Source organism: Carassius auratus, chromosome 3, assembly GCF_003368295.1.
Source record: "Carassius auratus strain Wakin chromosome 3, ASM336829v1, whole genome shotgun sequence".
In the NCBI taxonomy this organism is placed as follows: Eukaryota; Metazoa; Chordata; class Actinopteri; order Cypriniformes; family Cyprinidae; genus Carassius; species Carassius auratus.
The window spans coordinates 12,170,908-12,195,592 of record NC_039245.1 but is presented as its reverse complement, the minus strand read 5'-3'; the positions used below and the strand labels follow the sequence as shown (position 1 = coordinate 12,195,592).

The window sequence follows — 24,685 nt, the reverse complement described above, 5'->3', positions numbered from 1 at the left end:
AAGAAAGAAAGAGTGACACACTGGGTTATCTCAAAACACATTCACAATTCACAATTCACAGGCTGCCAAGTTGTTGTAGTGTTCATCGCTAGTAGGCATTCTTGCTAAACTCTACTCAACTTACATTAGTCATGTCATCAACAGTCATTGTCACCATTGACGCACCATACTGTAAGATCTGGTGTGGCACTTTGGATAAAACTTAGAAACAGAAAGTAATCGTGGGTTCAAGTCCCACAAAAAAAACAAACCATGACCTGCCACCATTTATGTCCTAAAATCCATGTTGTTCCGTAGGGATTGTCCCTTGAGTAAAAGAGCTGGAAGTCACTGTGGATAAAATCATTGGCTATGTGGTTACTTGCTCAAGTCAGCAACTCCTGTGGAAAAGCATTGGTTGCTTTGTCACCATCTACGTGATAATTTTCAATGTTCAACTAACAATTCATTTATCAAAATAGGACCCTCTGACGTACTTTGACCTGAAAAGTCTCCATAAACATCATTGTGGCATAAAAATAAAGCCACAACTCGGGACGTGACCTCACTCCTGAGGAGCTAACCACATTGAAGCATTAATCAAACTCCCTTTGTCAGTCCTCTACTTCCTGTGCAGACACACTGGCACAATGATTTGTCACCATATGTGTCTTTCAAGAAAAGAAAAAACTGTAATCTTGAAATAGAGCTTTTACAGGCTGTGTAATACGTGTAGTTTGTTCTCTCAGGTAATGAAATCTACTGGTCCATTTTAAAGCAGCAGGTATCAAAAGCAAATCCTGAGATACGTCAACGATGACACTGGCGTCAAAGCTTAGTCTCCATGGGGATGAGTTTTCAGAAAGCCAATTGCAGAGTGGGATATACAAGATACAGAGTTTGTTCCCATTAGCCTCAAAGCTAATGGTGTGCAGAGAGAGAAATAGGCATGGAAAAGTGCTCTCTGCAATAATGACGCGAGTGAAAGAAACAAGATGAAAGAGCGAGACAGAGAGAATGTTCATTATGACGCCCTGAACACTAAACGTCCACCGAGAGACTGATGTACTGATGCTGATGTGTGATAGAACATGGCACTCATTACCTGGAGAGACCAAAGATGATTGGTTCTGATAGTTGAAGCTTGGTGGTTATGTAAAAAATGTAAAAAAAAAAAAAAATATATATATATATATATATATATATATTGTAAATTTGATTAGTTAATACAGCAATTGACAGACTAGTGTATTTTGAAACACCTGGGGTTCTGCAAAAGCAGAAAACACACTGAAAATGGACTCTAAAGTTCTTTATCAACACAATATTTTAGAATATGAATATCTAAATTTGACCAATCATCCTCACATAAATTAGATTTCAGCATGATCAAGTTTTTATGATTTATGGCCGTTCTCAGTACAAACTCTCAATGTGGTGCCATTTAAGGCTGCTTAGGAATAATATGTATTGTAAAAAGCAACACATAAATTCAAGGAAAGAGAAAGCGGTTTATTGTGTGTACCTGTAGTGTGGAAGGATTGTGAGCGCAGGGGCCGGACGGGTGGATTGGCATCGGGATCAACGTAAAAGTCAGCATTCAGTGCAGGTGAGGAACCCCGGGTCACTGGCCCTATACTGGCCGCAGCATAATCTGAAGGACATTCACCAACAGGGTCATATCATGATGTGCACTACTATTTTTATATTGAGCAAATTACATTTACCTTACAAAGCTTTCTGCAATTTTAGATTTCCATGAAGACATTATTTAGTCCGTTTATTAAGATAATAAGATCCCTTTAATAAAGCATTGAGCATTGGTTTGTAATTATTATCTGCTGCAAAGACTTTACACATACTTTATAGGATCCGTGTTTGTGTGCACAAGTGTTCATGTGTTCTGTGTGTGTGTGTGTGTGTTTGTTACCTGGCAACGAGGAGGAGGAGTGTGTGCGAGCGAGGCCCTGCGTGTGGAGATTGGGCTGTGGGAAAAAAAGAGCACACGTTGACTTTAACGCCACCATCTAGTAAAGTGACCACGTGTGAGAAAAGATAAGAAGACAAGCACTAATAAAGTGTGCAATCACACTGTAGCAGAGGACTTTCTTATTAATGACTGTTCAATATTGATGACTCTCTTATTAGGTAAGGAACACGGTGTGTTCGTGAACAGTTGTCTCTGACATCTGAAGACATCAGAAGATTGGATTTCTGAACCACAACAGATAAAATCCCAAGGTAAACAACTGAATTCCAAACCCTTGACAGACACATAGAAATAAAAGCTCATTTCAATAGATATTTACGGTAGATACAGCTTTATTATAATTGCACAGTACAGGTACTCAGCAACAAGATGCAGTTCAGCATCTTCAGAAATGTGGTTAAATATGTAAATATATAATTTATATAAATATATAAAAAGTTAAAAGGAGTGCATACAAACCTGTGAGGCAGACAGTGAGCCGACTCCGCTCAGATACGGCAGACGAGCAGTGAGTGGCTCCAAAGGCTCTCTCCTCATCAGGGTTTCTGCCCGGTGGATGATGTCCCTCATGCGGTGGATGAATCCCTCTCTCTCTCCAGGTAGAATAAACTCATTGTGCACCTAAAAGTGGTGCAAAGAGACAGAGAAGTTAACTAGGTTGATGAAATTTTGAGTTCTCTTGTGTGCTCTTTTGAGCAGACTTTCTTAATGAGTTCAAAGGTCTCCTTCAAAGCTACTGGAATTCAATATCGAGCAGTGATTCAGTGCACTGAACAAAGGCATGCACTCATAATGTAGCGAAGGGAAACACTACCGTCTATATTTAAGACTCCTGATCAAAACAACTTTAGGTCACAGCTAACACGAAGAAGCCAAAGAAAGCAGCTAACAAAAGTTATTCTTAGTATCTCTACTAAAAACACTCTCAACTTAGATTCCATTTCACAAAAACAAATGTTAAGCCTCATGTCAATACTGAAAAAAGGTGAAAAGTTGAAAATATTTTGCTATAGCATCTTAAAAACTAATTGTGCGACTAAAAACACAGAAGGGTCACAGCAGTCCTACATGGTGCATGTATCCGTAGAAAAACATTATAGCAGTGACACAAAAAAGAGAAATACGTATTCCAGTGATTTTTAGCACTAATTGAGAATGTGGTGAGTCACAAACCAGTTTTTCTCCTGTAGGCTAAAAATGTCAAAAATAGTGGACACAGTCACAATAGACACATAAGAACTGGTTTTCCACTGGTAACTGAAGATGCTACAGTCCAAAATGTTTTAGATGAACAAATGGTGCATAGATTTTCCACTGTAGGTTTGATTTTGCAGAATTTGTGGAAACAGAAGCTGAACCATCATCACTTCTCATGCTATAATGCAGTTCTCACAAGGAGTGTCGCCTTATCTCTGTCCTTGTGTCCTCTTGACCTCCAAAACCTACAGTTTACAGATTTAGTGGAGTATAGTGGAGACTGGGGACAATTGTAAGGTTTAAAATTCAAAACATACAGACTTTTTTCTTCTTCAAATGATTTAAAATGACTCTTTATATAATTATTTTATTTCATATTTTATTGTATATGTATGATTTTTTTTCAACTTATTTTATATTCTATTTTAATGTAATCTAATTTTTTTATATTTTTATGTCATTTTATATATTTTAATTTAATTTAATCTTCTTTTTTTTTTTATGTGTTACCAACTCACCATTACTGCAGCAATGTCTTCTGGGTTGTCTCCATCCAGATCGAATTTAAATGTCACCATCTTGCTGTTATGGGTCTGTAGCTGACACTCTACAACCCGATCCACTTTATCTGACAGCTGCATGAAGAAAGACAGGTAGGGAATGATTCGAGAGCATTTATCTGGGAGTATATCACAAAAAGGCAATTGATTTTTAAATCAGTTATCCATTTTAAGAAACGTTTTCCGACTCAGTATTAGCATACTGTAAGGTTAAGAACCACGTATGGACATGTAACTAAGGCTAGCTAATTGACAGATGAGTCACCCCAGTGATGTGTAGACGTGAGCGAGCCCTCTTCCTGAGCAGCTTGGTTCCGGTGCGTTTGGTCTGACCTTTCCCGCCTCTCTCCGAAAGACCCTCGTTTCCGTCACTCAAACCAGAGGTGACATCAGAAGCGTAGCTGTTCCGAGAGGAAGGATATAAAACACATGGTGACATTCCGACTTCCTGGATTTCACAGAACTGCACTTCACAGAATGTTCCTTTTATCAGTTTACCATTAGCACGTAAAGGCCAAGTAATTTACGACAGATCTTCTAAATCAGGTTGAGCTAATTGAGTAAAAAGCAACAGCGTCCTTGTGTGACCATATGCTGCCTTTGCTTTGCCTTCATCTGGCTTCCTACAGAAATGGCTTTCATGGTAAATTGCTCCCCTGAGCTAAATCATTACCATTAATGCACTTACCACTAGGCTATGTGCAGTGTATGTGTGTGTCCCTATGAGTCACACAAAAAAAGGCACCATGGGTAAACATGGCACAATGTCGGTCAGTTGGTGGGTAAGATTACAGCTCTCACAGCTGGGATCAGGTCCACATTGTCTTGACGTCAAAACAAAAGCCACATCCACACGCACAGTGGGAGAGGTTTTATTTAATGAACGCTCTTGTATAGGACTGATTCTACGTTCATAGCTTAACAGGTTAAGAACAGGCCAATGAATATCAGTTGCAGGACATTTAAAGTGAGCATTTTTAGACAGATATCCCATGTTCGGTGTGTAGAGAGTAGTGTGTATGGACCCTGTTCATCAGAACTCAGCCTACCTGTCGACAGGAGAGGAAAAGCCACTGGTATTTCCTGACAGGGCCCTCTCTGTGTTTTGGGACACAGCAATGCTCTGTGGGAGGCAAAAGAATACAATAAGCAATGCAAATTGTGTCTTAAATGAGGTAAGCCTTATTCAAATAAACATTTTATTTGATCATATAGACACATTATTATGATTATCTTTGTACTATCAGTCAGAACTGGTTTGAAATCTCACATTTGAACATTGACATTAAATTATTATATATGTGCACTACCATTCAAAGGTTTATGATAGATAGGAGTTTTGAAAGAAGTTCCATTGATGGTCTCAAAGGCTGCATTTATTTGATCATAATACAGTAAAACCAGTGATAGTGTGAAATATTATTGCAAATTGAAATAAGATTTTTTTCTATTTCAATATACTTTAAACTCTAATTAATTCCTGCGATGCAAAGCTGTATTTTCAGCATCATAACCCCAGCCTTCACTGTCACATGATCCTTAAGAAATCATTGTAAAATGCTGATTTGGTGCTCAAATTTTTTTTATTAGTAACAAGATTATAACAATTTTTTTTTTTTGTAAACTTTGACCATTTTTTTCAGGGTTCAAATGTCAAAAGAACAGCATTTATTTCAAATAGAAATCTTTTGTGACATTATAAATGCCTTTTTGTCTCTTTTGGGTCAAACCTTTAATTGTTTCTAACCTACCGAGGGGAAACGGAGAGCTGGGATCGCTGCAGCTGGAGGGGGAGGGGCTTCAGTGGGTGGAGCTTCAATGGGCGGGGTTTCAACTCGAGGAGCTCCACTGGTTGGTTGAGGAGCTGTGGGGGGTTGGTTTGTCACAGGAACTCGAGCTTCTGAAGGTTCCTGAAGCCCAGAGGAGCTGAGGTATCCATCCGTCTCACAGTCAGCTGCCATGTTAACCACAATTCAACCAAACAAGCAGAAAGTCGTTTGTTAGTATGCAGCTTACCGACATTTCTAAAGTGCATAGAGATGTCTTGCATGATCTATCAGTGGTTAGTTCCATAAAGATAGTCACTATGTTAATATTGTCTTAACTAATTTAACCAGCTAGCAGCTAGGCAGGGATTAATCAAATAAATTAGATCAATTTACCCTTTTGTAACCCGACTTTAAAAAATGACAAAAATTATGACCAGTCTTAAAGATTTTTTTATTAATTTTTTTATGAATACATTTTTAAGACTAGTCTAAGCAGTTTTTGAAATTGGATACAGGTTATACAATGACTTTCATGGAGGTACTGTTTGAAAGAAATTTCAGATAAACTAGACTGCAAGCGTTTTTCTACAGGACCTTGAGTACACTAAAGTTTTTGTAATATACACTACTGTCCAAAGTTTCATGTCAGTGAAATTGTCAAAAATAATTTTATTAGGCTCACCAAGGCTGCATTTATTTGATTTAAAAAATGTATTTAATTTTGTGAACTGTCATTAAAATGTTATTGTAATTATTAATTTAATTACATGTGAATAACATGTCCCCTCAGAAATCATTCTACTATAATGACTTGGTGCTCATTTCGTATTATTATTAATGTAAAAAAAAAACGGCTGTGCTTCTATTAATATATTTTGTGGAAACCTATTTTCAGGATTCTTTGATGAATAGAAATGTACAAAGCAGCGTTTATTTTAAATAAAAATGTTTTATAATATTATACATTTCTTACTATCACTTTTGATCAATTTAATGCATCCTTGCTGAAGAAGTATTTATTTATTTATAAGAAAATCTTACTGACCCAAAACTTTTGAATGATTGTGTATTTGTGTAAACCTAAAATAAAATGATACATACCATGGTCACTAATTATGGCCATATTTTGTTTACTGGATAAAATAAAAACCATACTAAAAAAAAAACATCTTCTTTACATTTAAAGCAGTCAAATGCTGTTTCAAATCATTCTGGCCTAATTTAAAAGCTTGGACATCCATCTAAAGATGTCTATTTAAAAAAGAATTACCCATTAAAATAGCCAGGCAAGTTCGTTAACATTCTGTACATGCAAATGTTCAGTAATGAATATATGCTGACACACTGTACAATGTAGCTACTGTTTATCCACTAACAAGTAAATCATGTTGATTTTTAAAGGTCGTTTGGTCATGATAAACATCTTTGAAGTTTTGGTTGGCCAGGGGAGGCATGTGGTTCAATATTCCACATTATCAACCAATCAAGGAAAAGTTTACAGTTATCACTTTAATTATGAATGTAATTGCCTGGACTACACTCTTACATATTGTTATATATGAGTATTGGACTACTGAAAATGGAAAAATGTAGGTGGGACTCTGTTCTACTGTATGTATTGGTTGTTGACTGGATTCTCAGATGTGGGCACTGCACTCAAAAGTGGATGATCTCCAGCTTGCAGGAGTGGGGTCTGAGTGCAAGGTTCATTTATGGCATTGAAAAATATGCATTGATGAACTGTTCACAAGAAGATCTAATATGTGCATCTAGAAAATATAGAAGGCAGGGCTGTACAGTCCTGCTACTTGAGGGTCACCTTCTTGCAGAGTTCAGCTCCAACTTGCCCCAGCACACCTGTCTTGTAAAGGTGTGTTACTTGTGATTGGAGCTAAACTTTGCAGGATAGTGGCCCTCCAGGAGCAGGTTTGGAAACCTCTGAGAAAGGGTGAAGTTCCATTCAATGCTGAATTTGATATACACAAGAGCACACAAACTTACATGTTGCTGATGAGTAGCTGGCGTGATGTATGTTGAAATGCTGCTGCTGTTCTGCGTCTGGCTCCTCAGGTTCAGTGGCAAAGCTGGCATTAAAGCCAGAGTCCAGAGATTCGTTTGCAGACAGGGAAATGGGGCCTGACACTGTGACAGTGGGCGGAGCTTGAGAAGGGGTGGATACGGGCGTCTCTACAGGAGGCTTAAGTGTAAGTGGGTTATAAACTGAAGGTTCGGCTTCAAGACTAGGTTCGGGTTCCTCCTCAATCACTTCCTCTTTTCGCTGCCTCTGGGTCTCTTCTGCCTGACGACGGAGCTTTTCTCGTTGGCGCTTGATGGCAGTGACACGGTCACGGATGGCTTTGGCCACCAGTTTGTAATCTGCTTCACAGACGAATCCAAGAACAACCTGAAGAATACGGATTAGCTATGTGTTCAGGAATCGCACAGAAATTACAAAAATTAAATCCATCAAATCTCAATCTCACCATCTCCTGAGCCACTTCTTCTGGGACGTCCTTGTAGAGTTCAAAGAGGAACTCGATGGCGTTGTTGTCTTTATATTTGCCATGGAGCTTCTTGGTGTCATCCATTCGAAGCCAGAGTTTAAGGCCAGACTTCACCATGTCATCCTCCTCGGCCAGTTCGACATGGACACCATTATTCTCCTGGAAGAAGGTGTGCTCTAACAGGTCCTGGATAGTGTACCTAAACAAGATAACAAGAAAACACATCAAATCATATACTTCATTCTGGGTTTTACAAAAGCGCATCAAGGTTTGGCTGGTTAGCATGATCTAGTTAGCCCCTACTGGTACTGCAGATGTTGTAACTACCTGTACACCATCTGACTGCAAAAAAAAATGTATCCTTGAATCACATAACAATAATAGAGTAAAATCCTAGCAAAATAAGGTCTCACATCTTATGGTAAACGAACTGTCATGAGTTCTTAATGTTATTGGGAGTAAGGACGTTCATCTACAAAAAGCTGGAGTATCAACAATATTAATCATCAGAATTACCTGCTGCTGGATGGAGTGAGTCATTACTAGTGGCAAGTGACCAAACGTTTTACATAATCGCTGGATTACTTATTTAATGGGCAATTTTCCAGGCAGAAATGTGTTATGTTGAATTGATTACATGATTATGTGGATATTTTGGGTAGAACAAAAGTAGTGTGATTGAGTGATTACAAGTGGAGAACAGGATGGTTACTGGCGAAAACTGTTGGATACGTTATTTAGTATAAAAGTGAAAAAAAGCTAACAATTAATTACTTACATTTCTCTTAATATGTTTCAAGCATATCATTGTAAATAAAAAGACTTCTCACCCAATATCTGTGTGCACTTCTGTGTTTATTATGTTAGAGTGCCAGGCTGTTAGCTTTACAACATGCTAATGCTAAACTTTATTTTCAATCATGATTTGTGCTTTTCGTGTAACTGCCTAAGTAGTTGAATTGGTCACTTGGTCACCCTCTGATACCACAGAGCTCATGACAAACAACACAGAGGAGGAAGTTTATGCCCTAGTACCATTGGAAAATCTGAAGTGTTTATGTCGGCTTCTTTGACACTGTTGATTGTGTAACCATGTGTCACCTGATCAATGTAGGACAGAACAGAAATATCAACCAGTGCAGCTGGGTAACAAAAATAGTGGCGTCCAGGGCCCTCTGAGGAGTTGTTTAAATGTCAAAAGGACAAGAATCTGGGTATTGTTGTTTTAATATGCACACAGTAAAAACCTGTCTGCCCGGTGTTAAAACATTATGCTGACTGCTGGGGCACATACAGTACATGCCTTTGCAGTTCTTTGGTTACAGATGAACGCCCTTGTAAACATTATAGTTACCTTTCGTCTTTGTTCATCCGGATACATCCCTCAATGATCTCTTTCAGTTCAGGGACTTTCACTTTGTAAAAACTGTCTGGCTTCATACCCTGAAAAACAGCGAGAGACAGAGAGGAGGGAGGTTTGGGGGAGAAGAAAGGGTCAAGGAAGAGAAAATTCACTTTAGATAATGGAAATCTCAATTACACTGATGGACGGAATGGGTGGAAAAAGATCAGGAGGGGACTCAACACTACAATGGGAAAAACTATTTTCTGTGTGTACGTTTGTTAAGTGGGCTGACTAACAAAGAAAAAAAAAACACATCAACCCATCTTTACACAAAACTAAGAGATCTCTTCATGTTTAGCATGAATGTTACACTTAGTTACAGATAGAGGTTAGTAGATCAGTCCAGACCACATCAAAAGTCATAGGGGCAGAAATCCTGTTTGAAGAGTACAGTACTCTCCAAACTGTAAATACAGCAAGTGTGAATGCAGTGTTGTATGTACTGTACATACTGATGGTATTTACTGATGGTTTTCCATTTCTAGGCACTCAAATGAGGAAGTTACAAATCAATTTTAACATTATTTGCAGATACAATACACAGATATTTAATTCTGTCACACAAAAAAGAATTGCATAGCATGCGCCTCGTATTTTGCCAACATTTGGTCCTCACAAACATAGTCAAATTAGAAATCATCTACACTGCATGGATCAGGCGTATTAAATATTCATTTACCACTGGTTCATATGCATAAATCTTAAAATACAACATTTAAATTATGAACAATTTGTGTGAGCCCAAAATCTTAAAATGCTAAAACATCTAATTAATAAATCAATTGGTGCACTATTGGTGCAATAAACAGCACTCCTTTTTCTTGCCTAAGGCACATAATGGCAATAATCTTGTAAATGTATTTAAAAAATACTGAACTGCATTGTTGTAAAAAAACAATGAATCAAATTATGAGCTGAATCAAACAAAAACATTTGCAAAAATGCTTTGGACTCCAGTTGAAAAAGCCTTAAATCCATACAATAGAAAAACAATGTTGAGTGTGTGTTAATGTAACTCAGTAATGTTACAGACAAGGCTTGCGGTTTGACCTTCAGTGTTTCATTGTTGTTGAAGCTTCAGTCTCTGTTTGGCTTCATAATGGCTGTTAGACATAGTGTAAGATAATCTATGAAGCAACTTGCCAGGGACATTTTTTTTTCATTAACAAAGACTTCAAGGTTCAGCAAAAAACTAAATAAAAACCAATGATGAATATAATACAGTCAGCAATGATTAAATATGTTTTCTGGGTTCAAACTTTAATCTTAATTGATAGAGTCCCTCAGTTTGCAAAAACAATAAAAACTACTGTACTTAACACTAGTAGAAGTCTATAGGATGCTTTGGCCACATTTTTTTTTTAAACAGCGCATATTTAGCAGAACACATCACGCCAGTAGTACGTTCAGTCCTTCTGGGCTAAACAGACCATGTCATCAGTGATATCTGTGGGGCATCTAATGGCAGGGAACAAACGCCATATTGTGGAAAAACATCAATCCCACAAGACGTGCTTTGTGGAACATGGTTTGGTTGCCTGTTTCCACACTAAACTGGATTTTACGAGCCTTGTGAAGAAAAGTTTCCGCAACTGGGCATAATAAACACTCAAAAACACACTTGTTACGTTCCGTGTTTGTTTATATAATAGTGTTGGTTGTTACGCACTGCTGTATGCTCTTTCTCTGTCGCTCGTGTGTTACCGCTGCTCAACCAGGTGCGGAGGAGAGAAAGGTGATCACTCACACCTGCCGCTCGTTACTGTGTAGGGGTTGCAAGCTCAAAAAGCTGTTCAACATGCATACCACATTGAAGCTTGACTTTCAGAGTGCTGTACCTCTTGCCTGCCCCGTGTTGTTCTTCTAGTGGTGTCAGAGATTGATATGGTGTAAAACTTACTTAAGTTACGGTTTATTGTAGCCTTTTGAATAAGTAATTAGCATTGTTGCTGTGCCAAGTGTTTCTCTGTGTTGGAAGCCGTAGGGAAGTGGGTACCATTTTGTTTCTGTGCCTCTTTTTCTCTTGTTTTTGGTTTGTGTACACTTCTGTTGTTAATTTTTTCTTTTGTTTTGTCACTTTAGTTTTACTCCTTAAGTAGTCTGAGGGTCCTTTTGTTTGTTGGTTTGGCCTTTCCCCATCCCGAAGTCCATTTTCTTCCTATTCCACTTTGCTATTTGGAAATCTTGTAAATAAAAAAAAAACTTGATTTTGGAACTTAACGTGTCTTTTGTTCTGGGCAGGGGACTGGTACTCCCTCACCCCAACCAAATTTGTTTACTTTTCTGTTACTTCACCCTAGACCCTTACATCTGGTACATAACACACTTATAAAAATGACTACAAAAGAACACTATACTGAATTTGAAATAAAAGTGGTTGTTTAAACTGGACTGTGCTGTACACTCAAAGATCATCATTTTTTTTCCACTTAATTTATGAGAAATCCAGTTCTGGAATTCAAGGAAATGCTCTTTTCACAGTCCATCTACTTTAAGAAGAAAAGCTAAATTAAATCAAGCCCTGAGGCAGCTGAATCCGCATTGTAAAACAGATGAGGTGAAAATCACAAAATTGTGATACTGGGGACATTTTTTGTTGCATTATACTCACTTCAGAACCTATTGATTCATGGTAAATGTCCACACAACAGTGATACTTAAAGGGATAGTCACCCCCAGGGCATCCAATATGTAGGCGGCTTTGTTTGTTCAGTAGAACACATAGTGAAATTAAGTCAAACTGATGCGGTATATCTCTCTTATGATGTAAGTGGATGGTTCTCAGCAGCACATGGGTCAGGTGTTGTCTTCTTCTTCTTCTTGCTTTATGGTGGACTTATAAGTTCATTACCGCCACCTACCTCTCAAGTGGACTATTGAAACTCTTAATTGAGATTGTAGATAGAGTGTCAATGGTCCATTTGAGAGATAGGTGGCGGTAATGCACTTATAAGTCTGTGAACCGCTATAAAGCATAAGAAGAAGACGCCTCACGTGCCTGCTTGAGAACAGACACAGGAGGATGTGCTCAGGAGAGTTCTAACAGTTCGGACATTGCTTGAACCAGAGATAAAAAAAAAATTTAATAAGTACTGTTCATAGTCTTGCACAGACCGATCATTTTGTGTCTTTAGACATCAATGTAAATCACCTACATCTTGGACGCCCTGGGGGTAAGCAGATTAACATCAAACTTTCATTTTTTGGGTGAACTAACCCTTTAAGCACATAAAATGAAGACTATAGTGTCTGAAACTGAAGTGTATGAGTATATGTATGCCATAAATGGTTTTAAATCCTTCACATCATCACTTAATACAGTGTTCTTGGCCCGAAATCCTCATGACGGAAAGCCATGATGTACCTTCAGTAATCTACCAGCCAGGCCTGGTGCCATACACACATTGCAAAAGGCATTATGGACAAGATCAATGCTGCTGTTGGGCAGAACATTTTTGTGGCAACCTCAATGTTCTGAGCTGAGTTGACGTAACCATGTATGCTTTGGTATTGCTTGTTCAGATAATAGGCCCATTGAAAGGTTGAGATGGAAAGAAAAACAGAAAATACACAACAGAGGTGCAATTCAGTGTAAAGGGGGTGGAGCGGCCTAAAGTTTTTTTTGTTTTTTTTTACCCCTGAAAACTGATCTCACAGGCTTTCAACAGGGGTTCAAGAGGCAGTTGAAAGGGATTCGTTGAATGATTTTTCTCTGGTCAGGCGCCTCTTAATGATATCAGGCTTTTGAGGAGACCTCTTGAGACCATGAAGCAAAGAACCTACACCAGCATTAGGTCAGGTTTGGGGTCAAGCTTAGAGACCAGCTAGATGAGTTAAAGACTAGACTGACCTGACTAAGAGACCAGGTAGGAACCAGCTAAAACCAGCAAACATTTACAGTGCTGCTACAAGAAACATCTGAAATAGAAATAAAAAATATGTAATTTCTGCTCTGCATCTTCTAATCTTTTTCTCCTTCATCGCCAATGCCTTGAAGAATGATCATTACCTTACATTTACACAAGAAGCTCAACATTACATCCAGCTGAAAGAGCTGCAGCAATTACGTGCTGGTGGCTTGAAACCAGATTTCATCTCTCTACATAATGTTTGATGTCAATAATCTTCATTTCATTTGATTTTAAACTTTCTGAAAGAAGTGAAAACCCTGAAAAAAAGTAATTGCACATGTCTTCTCTATCTGAATCAGAAGTCAATATGAACTTGCAAGATCAAATTATATGAGCTATGCTAAACATGTTAGTTTGTAACACTGCACAATGGGGTTCGATTTGATCACATTGGGTAAAATTGATGTTAACATTAAAGTTATGTTAATGTTAGTTCAATAATGTTGTCAATGTACAGAACTAACAATGATCAAAATGGTTTTATTTATCAAAGTTAATGTTTTTTTTTTTAATTCTATTAAAATGTAGTAATGTAATAACTGATATTAACCAAAATGAATAGTAAATGCTGTAAAGGTCCACATTAACCAAAGTTGACCAACTGAATCTTTTTGTAATTACATTTGACTAATTCACTTCAAATCTCTTACTTTGTTGACAACTGTCTCACTTAAGCGTTCTGCCTAAATAAGGATTTTTTTTTGTTAAACATCTGATACTTTTAAGAAAAATAACACAAAATTCCATTTAGGACTTGGGAGCTATCAAAGAGTAAACGCTGAGCATTCTGAATTTCTGCCAGGTCTATTCGAAAGGCTTTTTTCACTCTTAGTACAAAAACATCAAAGTAGATATGAAACGACCTTTCCCCCAAGTAGTGCAGACAGATATGCCAGCCTTTCTAGCTGTCAACATAAACAAGCCACTTGTTTGTGTACCAACCTGGAAGCTTCACGAACAAGCTGTGCTGAACTCCAAATCATGAATGTACAGTACAGCACTCACACATGACCATACCACCCAACAAATGTGTCCGCAGAAGCCAAGTGTCAAATGGGAAAGTAGTTTACTGCTAATTTTGTCTCATAAAAACTGTGAGGTTGATTATCTTGCTAAATCTATGTTAATTTAACAGGCAAGATTCATTACAGGGTTTACACTCACACAAAGGCCATAAATCATCCTGAAAGTTTTTGATTTTAGTGAAAAGGCAGGGCTAATTTTCTCTGTCTCAGTTAAGTGACCACAGTCATCTTGCTGGCGTGGACCTCACGCTTGATGGAAAGCTTTTCATCTCCAATGTGTGTTTAACAGGTAAGCAGCAAGGGGTGAATTGGAAGAAAAATACGAAAAACAGCAAAGTTACATGTTTCATGCACATCATGTGTGGTTCAGTGTTTTTCAACATCAAAGCAGTGTTATTTTATGAAAACAGCTGTCAGAACGGTTGAAGTTGGCCTGTTGTGTGGCTAGTCTAATTATAGCACGTCTGATATGCAGAGGTTTCACATAATCTTTTGCCCTCCCAACAACATCATATAAGTTTGGTCCTAATGCCTCCACAACCTTGCGAGAACAGATCTGTCCACATGGAAATGCAAGACCCAGATTCAAGAGAGACTATTACACGTAATTAGCTGGAGCCGTGACTACAACAACATTGCATTACTGGTACAAGTGAAATTTACTTTGGATAAACTGATCAACACAGACCATCGACACATACACAATAATGCTGATAATATATAGGACATCTATCAGAAATTCTGAACAAAAATTACCAGACTAAAATTGGATGAAAATAATTAGAATTGTCAAAAAAACTATTACTTTCAAGGTGTCAGGGTATTACATTTCAGAAATCAGTCACAAGATGTTCATGCTTCCCTTTTAACCGTACAAAATGACGTTCAGCAGTTAGAAAGAATGACAGGTTAAGAACTAAATGAGAGTCTGTGTTGCCATGGCAATACTAGAATTCCAAGAAAAACCTGTGGCATAACAACACAAGGATTTTAAGTGCTTCATAAAGTTGCGCTCGAGGGCCCTCCTGCCCGGTCCTATCTGAAAAACAAACACACTAAGATTGAGGATTGTGTTTGTTAGAGAACATGTAATGCACTTAAGACTCTGAATATTGAAGCTGAACCTCAATCCTCCACAAAATGCATGCGTTTTGTGGTACTTGCACATCGCCTAAAACAAACGTACACAAATAGAAACACATAGTCTTGGGAAACCTGTTGTTTCCAGTGCTCAGTGTCTGCATCTAAATGTTTTCAGTGTTTTGCATGCCTCATCTCTCTGGGATGCCTGGGACGAGTGCCTTGGAAAGCTGCTGTTTGTCTTTCTAACTTCCTTTGCACCAGGAACAATTGAACATTCCTTGAAAAGCTTATTACATGCTTATGCAGATCATAAACCCCGTTCACAGTCTAAGAACACACAACTATCTACAAACAGCAGCATCTTTCTTGCTCTCATGAACAGGGTCAAAAACCTCCACCACAGATCAGCACAAACCCCACGCTCTCAGCGGCACAGAGGATTATTTTCATTAACCCAGGGAAGTGCGAAGGCCCGTCAGGATCAAATATGAATATGCCTTTGAGACACATTCTCTAATTAGCTGATGCTCAGGCACATGGTTTGACCTCCTTTGGGCTCCACTTTGCCCCACTGAGCTCCTCTGTTTCCCTCCCATACTTGCCAGGGGTCATTGCATTGTTTTTGTTCCCACTGTTAGATCATGCATAGCTGATCCACTGTAAGTAGCGTGAAAATGAACAGTCGTAGTCAGTGATTTATAATTGGCTCGAGTTGGTGATTGAATGGACATGCAATGCAGATGTATAAGATACACATTCAAAATATATTGAATTAATATATAAACCTTTAAAAATTGCTTTTTCACCATATGACCATTTTTACTGTATTTTTCTTGAATGAAATGCAGCTTCTTTAAGAAACATTTAAATGCACACTTCTGAAAGATAAATGTAAACATACACAAATATGCCAATTATACATTTTGTGGGATTGCCCTCACAGAAACAGATATGTACGCCACTACAAGATTTTGCATCAGAAGCAAACCCGTGATGTTAAAAATGGTGACATTTTGGAAAAGCGCTACTGTCTCGCTCTGTCTGTCCTTATCGCTCAGTGTTCTGAAAAATTGAAATGTGCTCTCTGACCGACCATGTAATTTCTGCATGCCAACTTCAAAGCCACAAAGTCCTTCAGTAACAGCAGGATGAAAGGTGATGTCTGTTTGTCATTCAGGTGCACAAATGACTGCAAGCATCAAATTCACATTTTCTCTCCTCTTTCCTTATCTTCTGAATCTGATATGGCCTAACCTTGACATAACACTAATCAGTGATCATTATGTCATGAACAGAGGACCATGATGGAGGACATGACAATATAATGTCCTTAAATGTGTGAAAAAATAAAGAGAGGCCAAAACAGGCTAATGCTAATAATGCCTAAGAAAGAATAAGAAAAACCCAAATAATACCTGAAATAACATTTACATTGAGTTTCAGCTTTGGATACTCTGTAGTTTATGAAGGACAACTATATTTTAAGATGGCATCCATATTTAAAGGTAAATAAATTTAATTAATCCAATGTCAGTCTGACCTTACAAAAATTTGACAGGCATGATTTCAGTGGAAATAGTGCTTACAATACATTATCTCAGTCTGACTGAAACTGAACTTTAAAAATAGCATAAAGTATATGTAAAAATACTTATTATTAATTTACTCTGCAACTGAATTTGTGATAAATTGAGTAGCCTGTTTTTGCACTGGTCATGTGACCTCAATATGGCAGTTATAATGAGAGACCACCCTTAAGTAGAATAAAATAGCTTACGCTCTAAAACAGATTTTATGCTTTTCTTTGGCTATATATACTTTAAATGGATAAAAATACCAAGTGCACTTTTAAAGGAAAAGATACTGAGATAGGTAAAGTGTATTTCCTGCATGTGTTGGCCATTAAATACATCATAGATTGGGCTAATTTCAGGTTTCAGGAAGAGAAAGAGAAAATCAGGCAGTTTTCCCATCATAAGGATGGATCTCCTCTAGGGCTTCTGCATTCAACAATGCTACTACTGTGTCTCCCAGAGCTGTTTAACTGTGCAGTTTTTGCTTTGTATATTATTCACATAAACATTGGCTGATTGGCTGGACTCTTAACAAGCCGCCCCTAAGGAATAAAGTCATCCCTTATGGAAGAGATTATAACCCTGCAACTCAATGCACACCCAAGATTGCGGTTAGCATGCATTGCACATAAGTACAATGAAGTTACACATTTGCAACACTGTAATCAGAAATCAACTTAGGGTTAAACAGGGGGTTGATTAGAGATCTGGGCGAGAGACGAGATCGCCATCTTCTAAACCGAATTACAGCTCAAGAGAGACACGCTAATTGTCCCCTTGTTGCAGAAAAATGTCAACAAGAGCCTCATATAGGCCTAACATTACCATTAGAAGACTTGTAAAAGCTTAAAGCTGCTTTGAGGAGAGATGGCTAATGAAGTGGGTGGCAGTGAGCTGGAAGAGCAGAGATTCGTTATGCGGTTTGACTAAATGGCCAGCAACAATTAAAACCTTTTTTTTTTTTAGCTTGAACCTTTTAAAACAAATAAAATAGTAAGTGCAGCCTGGGGCCATGACGTTTTTCTCAAGCTTGTAATACTGGTGTGAGGATTGACTTACACTGGTGACTTTGCGGTAGATCTGCGCAGCGTTTTGGCACTCGGAATAAGGGTACTCTGATGTGGTCATCTCCAGGATGCACATACCAAAGGCATAAACATCCACAGCTTCATCATATTTCTCCTCGTACATCTCTGGTGCCATGAACTCTGGGGTCCCTGTGTGGATGCAAAGATCAATGCCAAAAAACAAGCATTAGGTAGCTATTTAGAAGGCACTTTTTTCCAAAGCAACATACAGTATACATATTAAAAGGACAATCCTCATGGAGTCTCCCTTCTGTTGGCCCACCAATTGACTGAATGTTAAAAGTGCACTCTAAACATGAACAGGACATGTTTAACTTGAGCTTAAGCTATTGGTTGTGCTTTCCTGATTTCCAATGCAGGTCACACATTCTTTAATTATTCATGTCATTGATCTCTCCTAATCTGAGTGTGAGCAGATCAGATTTTAAACCGTGTCGAGCCAGTACTGAGCTAATGAAGTAATGTGATATATGTACCACAGACGAGGTGAGAAATCTGTGTCAATCACTTGTTGGACCATAAATAGAGTTGACAGAGTACACAAACAAGGTAAGCCCATAGTAGAGGTAGCTCAGGGCACTGTTTACAGTAACTGTTGTGAAGGTCAAAGAAAGTTCTGCTGGAGTGTTTGAAGAGAAACTGTTGACATTGTAACATCTAAATAAGTAGCACGCTGAAATGTTGTGGGATTTGTAACTCACCAATGACACTCTTGGCAAATGAGGCACTCTTGAGAGTAGCTAGGCCCAAATCACCAATCTTAACAGATCCAGTGGGGCCAGTGATGAAGATGTTGTCACATTTAAGGTCTCGGTGGATTATGGGAGGTGTTCGGGTGTGCAGGAAGTGAAGGCCCTTCAGGATCTGATGACTCCAACGCTGGAGAAGCTTCAGCTTCATCTCCTTGAACCTTTTCAGGTACCTACAGGAAAAAAGTGTTGCACTGTTAGCTCTACAAGCTCTATATAATTCAATTGTGAGTTCAGTCTCCCATTCAGAGCAATATTCTGGTGGAAAATGTGGGCAGTTGGCGGTTTAAAAGATCAATAAATTGGGAAAAGAGCAGTGGACTTTCATTTCATTCTTCTATTTGTCATTTTATGCTCCTGCTATGCAACCTTCAACACCATTCTATGCAACATTATGTCACAAAGTGTGGAGCCACTGTTAATGAACAGTGACATTAGACATTAGAGGAATACACATTTAAACTATGGTGGTGGCATAGTTGTGATCAGTTTGGGTTGTTATCCATCAGAGGTTGTGAGTGAGTGTGAGGCAAAAAAAAAAAACTATGCTTGGACGTACGTCTTCAGTGTCCCTGACGTCATGAGTTCCGTCACTAGGATGATGCACTTGTGTCCTTTCATAGTGGACTTCCAGGAGTCGTAGAAGCGGACGATGTTTGGATGCTGTAGGCACTTCAGCATCTCCACCTCTTCACTGAACCGCTGCCGCTCCACTTTGGTCAGCCTTTTAGTCTGGTGAAGAGACACATACTTCGAGTAAATTTATGGGTTAGTGGATTCATGTTTATACATGATGGGACATTGAGACTGGGGAGCTCAGTACACTTTGTGACTTGTAGGACAGGTCTATGGCAACTGTGGCTGGGGATTCAAAATAACACTTGTTAACCTACTTTAATTTCTCAAATTTAAGACAACTGTTGTTACAGTATTCAGTCTTTTTTGCAATTTAGTCCATTTTCTTTGACATTTAACTAGTTTAATGCGATCTACCCATGTAGGTCATGTTCCTGTGTCAGTCTGGCTAGCACTGGAATAACATTCATATTAACTAATAAAGTTTTATGGTTACGTTAAGGGTTGGGGATTTGAAGAATGTTTTTATAGACCAATAATATTGTTCTCATTTCAGACGGAGGTTAGGGTTAAAATAAAGTGCAAGGTGATCAAGCTAAAAATAAAACAACATGAAGCAATTTGGGAGGTCAAAATTTGATATGAAATTATACATACAATGTTTTTTTTTAATCTAAACTTGAAGGGTCACTTGGGATAGAAGTTTCAGAACGGCACTGCAAATTAAGTATAAACTGAGAATTAACACACCAGAGTTCCCTGACAAATCAAAACACAACTTACTAAATTACTGTTAGCAGCTATTCTCTGTTTTTAAAGTATCAGAAATGCAGCAGACATCAAAATGTGCCAAATCCATAAGCTGGCACACAGTCTATGCGAAAAGAATCTGTGCTACGCACATGGAAAAACTGACAGCGCTGTCTTCTTTCATAACTTTGATTTGCAGCTTTGGGCTTTAAAGCCTGAGCTGCATAATTTTCTGCAAGAGAAGGAGGTAGTTGACAGAAGTTGTTGGTCAAAACACATATGACACCCCAGAGTTTGTTTGCATTTCCACATCTGGCTCCCCAGACAGCTTAACCTGTCCCACGCATGACATTATGTCAAAAGCACAACATGGGGGCCCCTTTCAGTCTCGGGCCCCTGAGACAGGTGACAGGTCAACCGGACCGATGACTGCCTCATGCTCATGTTTGTTAGTCTGTAACAAGCAAAAACACACTCAAATTGGGTGTTTTCATTTTGAAAACTGGTTTGTCCAGAATGAGTTCACATATGAATTATGTTTATTGCTTTAGGTAGAGAAGCCAACAGGCTAATTTCGGGTGCTTAGGCTTTCTGATATTACTGAAACATCCCGAATGTGGGGCAAAGACAGTTGGTTAGGTAACCAAGGCAGATGAGGACAATCATGACAGGTTTGGATGAAGTAGGTGGGAGTGAGGGGTGAAGAGTGCATGAGTGTGTTGAGAGTGCATTAATAAGAGTAATGTGGTAATATGGTACTGCAAAGACTGTAGAACAGAAGATTCAGTGTTCTGTATGTTAGACAGAGCTGCTGAGGAATGCTGTTGCATCTGTGACAACGCTATTTCAGGACGTACCCCGCTACAGTCCTGGAAATACAGCTGTGTGAAATTTGCTCTCTCTTTCCCTCAGTTGCCTCAAATAAGTGGTTCTCAACTGACTTTGCTTCACAATTAGTGCTTCTCAACGGTTTTTGTTTAATACTGAGTGCTTCTCAACTGGTTTTGTTTTACGATAAGTGGTTGCTTTGCTTCAGGGCCGAAATTGTAAATAAATGAGCATAAAATGGTGTATATTTTAAGATAAAAATTTATATTTATCAATAAAATCATGAAATTAGCTGTTGGTGCCAGTGCAATTTAGCACTAAACTAACCACTAATGGAACCACACTCAGAATGACTGCTTTGAGTTTTACCAGAGAGGAGACAGACTCAGACATTTGAATGGGAAAAATTCACTCTATATGGAGGCTATAGGAATGCATGTCTTGCCTTTCATTTAAAAAAAAAAAAAAAAGCTAACATTTTTTCAGAACAGTACTTTTGTACAGTACAGACGTTTGTATAATACTTCTGTAGCCCAGTTTCCAAATTTTATGAACTAATGAATAAAACATTACATACCAAGCTACTGTTTGCAACACTGCCATCAAAATTGGACTCAAATTTAATCATGTCAAGTGCTTGTGAATCTGAATTAGATTTAACAGGGAAATCTGTGACCAATTCTAACTGTCTGATTTATCTACTAAGAAAAAAATGATGCTCATGAAATCTATTGATCAGTTCTCTGTACTTTAGCAGGGTCTTTCCATCCAAGCTAAGAGTCTGTCTCACCGGGGTTGTTTTTTCAAAACGGCAAAAATTGTCCTTGAATAATCTTATTTGCACATTTATCAGTCTCAAGTGTAGGAAATTCAGCACCAAAAGTCAACGCACCTGTTAAACACACTCCATGAGCCATTATGCAACACAAAGCCCATGCAAACAAGAAAAGGTATTAAAATACACTATGAAGTGGTGTTTCCCTACATCAGCATGTCCAAAAATGCATAAACAGAGAATATGTTAAACTGACTTGGAAATGCAGAATGTTTAATTGTAGTTTATGATGGTGGTCAGTGGCATGCTGGGGTTTTTGAGAGTGGCTGTGACATCAAAGCAGACATATAATGTATTCCAGACGTGAGAAACAGCACACTGGGAAGAATGGAGGATGTGATGTAGTATTGTTTGAGCATGTGTGTGGGTTAGAAAGTCCTGCTCTTTATCAGGAACAAGCGGTGTCAGCTCTAAGATACGCTTTTCTCAATACACTCTCAATGGATGCAGTGCTCTTTTAACAGATACACCGTAAACATCACTGACTTCCCACAAATGTGCCTGTGAAGAGAAATAGCATGCAAAAGAAAAGATAGCAACTGCCACAAGGAAAGCTTTATCATATACTCTGTTGATTAGAAACTTAGAATAGAAAATTTAAATTGTTGTAAATGCTTCGGTGTTTTACCCAGTAATCTCAGAATTTGAATATAACAGAATTTGATTCTGATTGTTTTGACCAGCGGCATTTACTATACTGATATTCAGGCACACAAACATTTATTAAGACCTGCTTTGACTTTCAGAGACATTATTCAGAAATTATCCTTGAATATTTGGGCCAGCAACAGGAAAGAAGATGTGCAAAGTGCAATATTTTCACACAATTTGTTTTATTGTTATAGGAAGCACTAAGAAGATAATGTCATTCAAGCTTACACAGTGGACTCATATGTTAAGGAAAGCCAAACATTTTTGTCATTTGAATATATATTAAATGCCTTAAACATAAATGCAAATTATTTCAGTGCCACACTCTTGTTAACCTGGAGAAATGTCCTGTCTGGTACATGTATGCCAAGCAACAGTTACCAAGTCTGTGTAAGTCCTCATATTACATGGGTCATCATACTCCACATCTGCTCTTTGGCCAGTCTATTCTTAGCCTACATTGGAGAGCATTGAATATTTGGCCATGTGTGTCACTCTTACTTAATTAGTGTTAGGGTGTTCATAGACCCTTCACTTTCCTCTGTGGATTTTAATATGACTGATGGCCAGGATATGAAGATAACATCTATAAAGATGAACTAAATAATGTTTAATGCCACCAGACATACATTAGATAGCAGAATTAAGATAAACCGCTGTCTAGGAGGTGATGTTTTTCAGGCCACAAAAAAAGACTGTCATCACTTACTCATTCTCATTTCATGCCAAATCTCTATATCTTTCCTTTTCCTTTTAGATGCTAATGTTGCCAACATCACAAATTCATCTGAGGTTGAAATGGGCTACAGGAAACTTCTCAGCTTCCTCTCTGGTATCTGAGATGATGAGGCTGATCTCAGTGTAGGAGTGGAAGCCAAGTACTTCCAAAGATACCCGTGGTAATCCATATATTTCCAGGCTCTGATCCACATGGTTGGACTCAGGAGGTTCAAGAGGGCTGGTAAGCTGCCAGATGGGTCACCTTAGATCTCAGTAGAACCCAGAGGTCCAAAAGAAGAATTGCATGCAGCCTAAACAAGCTCTAAAGCAGGGTCAGAATGACATGGGGCTGAGTACATGATGACAAAAATTATTATACGACTGAACTATTCCATTAAACCTTCTGTCAGGCAGGAGGACGTTTGGCATGCTCAAGGAAGCAAGTGGAACGAAGGAAGATTTCTCCATTACGTAAGAGACGAGTCAATCGAGAATTAGCAGACCTAATGCCTCACTGGAAGCTTCCTCTCTATCTCCCTCCGCATTATGAAAGTCCCAAAACACCATGAACAGCCTCTTGCTGTAATACAAGACAGACTGTACGGTTAAAATTGAAAAGGTGGAAATGAGGTGTGGAAATATCTGCTCATTTCCCACAATGCTGGTGTGTTTGTCTGAATCAGAGAAACCAGAACCAGATCCCGAGAAGCTCACAGATTGCACATTATTAAACTGAGGAACGGGTCTGATGCATGTATCTGACATTTACTGCTCAGAAAAAACATGTTTGAGCACTTACAAAATATAATAACCGAGGCAGGACTGCACAATGCATGAGAAGATATATATATAAAAAAAACAATACAAAAATTACAAATTTAACTTTTAATAAATAAGTAAATTCATTAATTAACATTTAACCAATATAAGCAATTCCAATACATTTCTTTATTTAATCAAATAATTACATTTTAAATAATATACGTTTTATAATATTTCATAGAATATTTTGTAAAAAAGAAAACATACTGTCTGTATATCAAACATAATCTTATGACAATGATGAACTTATATTTATAGTGCTTACAGACATTACTCAAATTATGTGAAGAATTAGGATCATTCGATTAATATGCCTGATAACGTACTACGGTTCATGTACTGTTTGTATTCCCTTGGCTTTCATAGGAGCTAATAACACATTCTTTATGATCTATTTTCCTCCAAAAGTTTGTGCTTCTAAATGATAGTAAGTTTATTGTGCTCGAGGCGTTGGTGTGACTCATTCCTCTATACTAGTCGAGTGTGTGCGTGCTAAGGGAGGCCGTCTGCTGGCTGTGTGGAATGTCTCATTAAAGCAGCATCTTGCTCATAAAGCTCTCAGATCTATAACAGGGACTGGGGATCCTGCACATCCAGATCTTCCTTATTATAGGATTTCACTGGAGCCTCTGGCAGCACTTGGACTAGATTACCACATACACCTAGATA

At 38.2% G+C, this 24,685-nt stretch overlaps 1 protein-coding gene across 1 annotated transcript in view; it reads right to left on the bottom strand.

Moving 5' to 3' along the window:
* LOC113048331 (serine/threonine-protein kinase WNK4-like) overlaps nt 1–24,685 on the bottom strand; it is a 47,641-nt gene that overhangs the window by 6,290 nt on the left and 16,666 nt on the right. The window contains exons 2-14 of the mRNA XM_026210110.1: nt 19,394–19,566; nt 18,787–19,007; nt 18,057–18,214; nt 9,354–9,442; nt 7,979–8,198; nt 7,497–7,899; nt 5,478–5,680; nt 4,776–4,849; nt 3,992–4,127; nt 3,685–3,801; nt 2,429–2,590; nt 1,910–1,964; nt 1,505–1,633 (exon numbers count right to left, since the gene is read on the bottom strand). Of these exons, the coding sequence (XP_026065895.1) occupies nt 1,505–1,633; nt 1,910–1,964; nt 2,429–2,590; nt 3,685–3,801; nt 3,992–4,127; nt 4,776–4,849; nt 5,478–5,680; nt 7,497–7,899; nt 7,979–8,198; nt 9,354–9,442; nt 18,057–18,214; nt 18,787–19,007; nt 19,394–19,566 (2,140 nt within the window). The remainder of the gene's footprint in view (nt 1–1,504; nt 1,634–1,909; nt 1,965–2,428; nt 2,591–3,684; nt 3,802–3,991; nt 4,128–4,775; nt 4,850–5,477; nt 5,681–7,496; nt 7,900–7,978; nt 8,199–9,353; nt 9,443–18,056; nt 18,215–18,786; nt 19,008–19,393; nt 19,567–24,685) is intronic.